Below are 1,509 nucleotides of genomic sequence, written 5' to 3'. Positions count from 1 at the left end.
GGCGCGGGCTCCGCGCTCTTCTTGGCGTAGCGCGTCTCGTACAGCTCCTTGATCTTCTTGAACAGCTCGGGGCTGCAGTCGAACTGCACCAGCTGCAGCGCGCGGGTCACCAGTTCGTGCTTCAGCCCGCTCTTACTCCGGCCCACGAAGCCCAGGAGCATCTGCAGGTCGGACACTCGGAAACTCATCACCATGTTCTGCGGGGAGCAGGCACACGCCCGTCAGCGCCACTGGGCGGGCCGCGGGGTCCCACAGCAGAACTGGCCCTGCCCCCACTAGCCCGCACCCCCAGGGCAGGGACCGGGCTCTGGCTCTGCCGTCCCCAGGGGGCAGGCAGTCTCTCCCACCCACAGCCTCCCCTGGGAGGACTCCGGGAGGTTCCCGATGGGGCAGGTGGCGCTCGCGAGGCACCCGCAGAGCAGGCCGCCTGGGCCTCGGTCTGCCTTCCTTGGTCGAGGCGACGTGAGTCACAAGTCCCCTAACGCTAATCACCTGTCGGGAACTGGCGGGACGACGTGAGTCCATACTTAGCTCTGAGCCTGCTCAACGCCTGCGGGGTGGGGGTGGGGGGGCAGTGCCAAAAGCCAGCCAGGCCTGACTGCGTCCCAGCCCCAGACACCCACAGGGTCCCAGCAGCCTCTAGACAATGCAGGTGGTGTCCTGGGCCCTGCAATGGCCGAGCGGTGAACCCGGTCCCACCCACCCCACGCCCCGACCCCCTGCGGCCACGCCACCACCAGTCGCCCTCGGCCCAGTGTCCCTTGTCCGGTCTGGGGAAGCCCAGGAGTCCACAGTACGCGGGAGGCTAGCTGAGCAGTGACAGTGACACGTGAACACTGGCGAGACCTGGCAGGGGGCTCCCCAAAGGCCAGGAAGCAGGGAGCCCCCGAGGGACAGGAGAGCAGGGTTCAGGGTGAGGGGGTGCAGAGCCGGAGGAAGCATGTGTGCTGGCGTGGATGGGCGACACCAGAGGCGGTAAAGGGCCCCAAGCAGGCGGTCCCTGCTGGCTGGGCTCACGACAGCCGCCAGGGAGGGAAGCTCGGCGTGCCAGGTCCCCAGGTGTGTGAGGGCAAGGCTACGGGCCCCCGGCCCGCTCCAGTCTGGAGGCAGGAGCCAAGCTCTAGAACCATCCAGGCCACTGCCAGCCACGGGGGTGAGACGCAGCCCCCAGGCTGTGCAAGGCAGAGCTGCCCAGCTCTGGACAGAGGGATGCGCAGGGCTCCAGGGTCTTCCCTGTCCCCGCCCTGGCCCCGGGGCCCTGCGAAGTGCCCACCATGGCCAGGACAGACCACCCCACGCAGGAGAGGACACTGAGGTCGAGCACCTCCCGAGAGTGAGTGCTGGGGCTGCCTGGATCCTGTCATCCCCGTCCTGCAGGATGCCCTGTCCCGCCCAGGGTCTGCTGCTCTGAGACTCCTGATCGCTCAGGACAAGGATGCTCTCGCCTGCCCCTCCTACCTTTGGCGGGGCAGAGAGGTGCTCCCATGGGGGGCCGGCCGAGGGGGCCCT

At 68.5% G+C, this 1,509-nt stretch overlaps 1 protein-coding gene across 1 annotated transcript in view; it reads right to left on the bottom strand.

Annotated features, from left to right (window-relative positions):
* PIAS4 (protein inhibitor of activated STAT 4) overlaps positions 1-249 on the bottom strand; it is an 18,061-nt gene extending 17,812 nt beyond the window's left edge. Inside the window, 1 exon segment of the mRNA XM_027769602.1 lies at positions 6-249. Within this exon segment, the coding sequence (XP_027625403.1) occupies positions 6-194 (189 nt within the window). The 5' untranslated portion in view covers positions 195-249.
* Positions 250-1,509: the final 1,260 nt, after the last annotated feature.

This window comes from Tupaia chinensis, unplaced genomic scaffold (genome assembly GCF_000334495.1).
Source record: "Tupaia chinensis unplaced genomic scaffold, TupChi_1.0 Scaffold149964_2, whole genome shotgun sequence".
NCBI lineage: Eukaryota > Metazoa > Chordata > Mammalia > Scandentia > Tupaiidae > Tupaia > Tupaia belangeri.
Note: the sequence above shows the minus strand (reverse complement) of the source record. Positions and strands in the feature narration are given on the sequence as shown.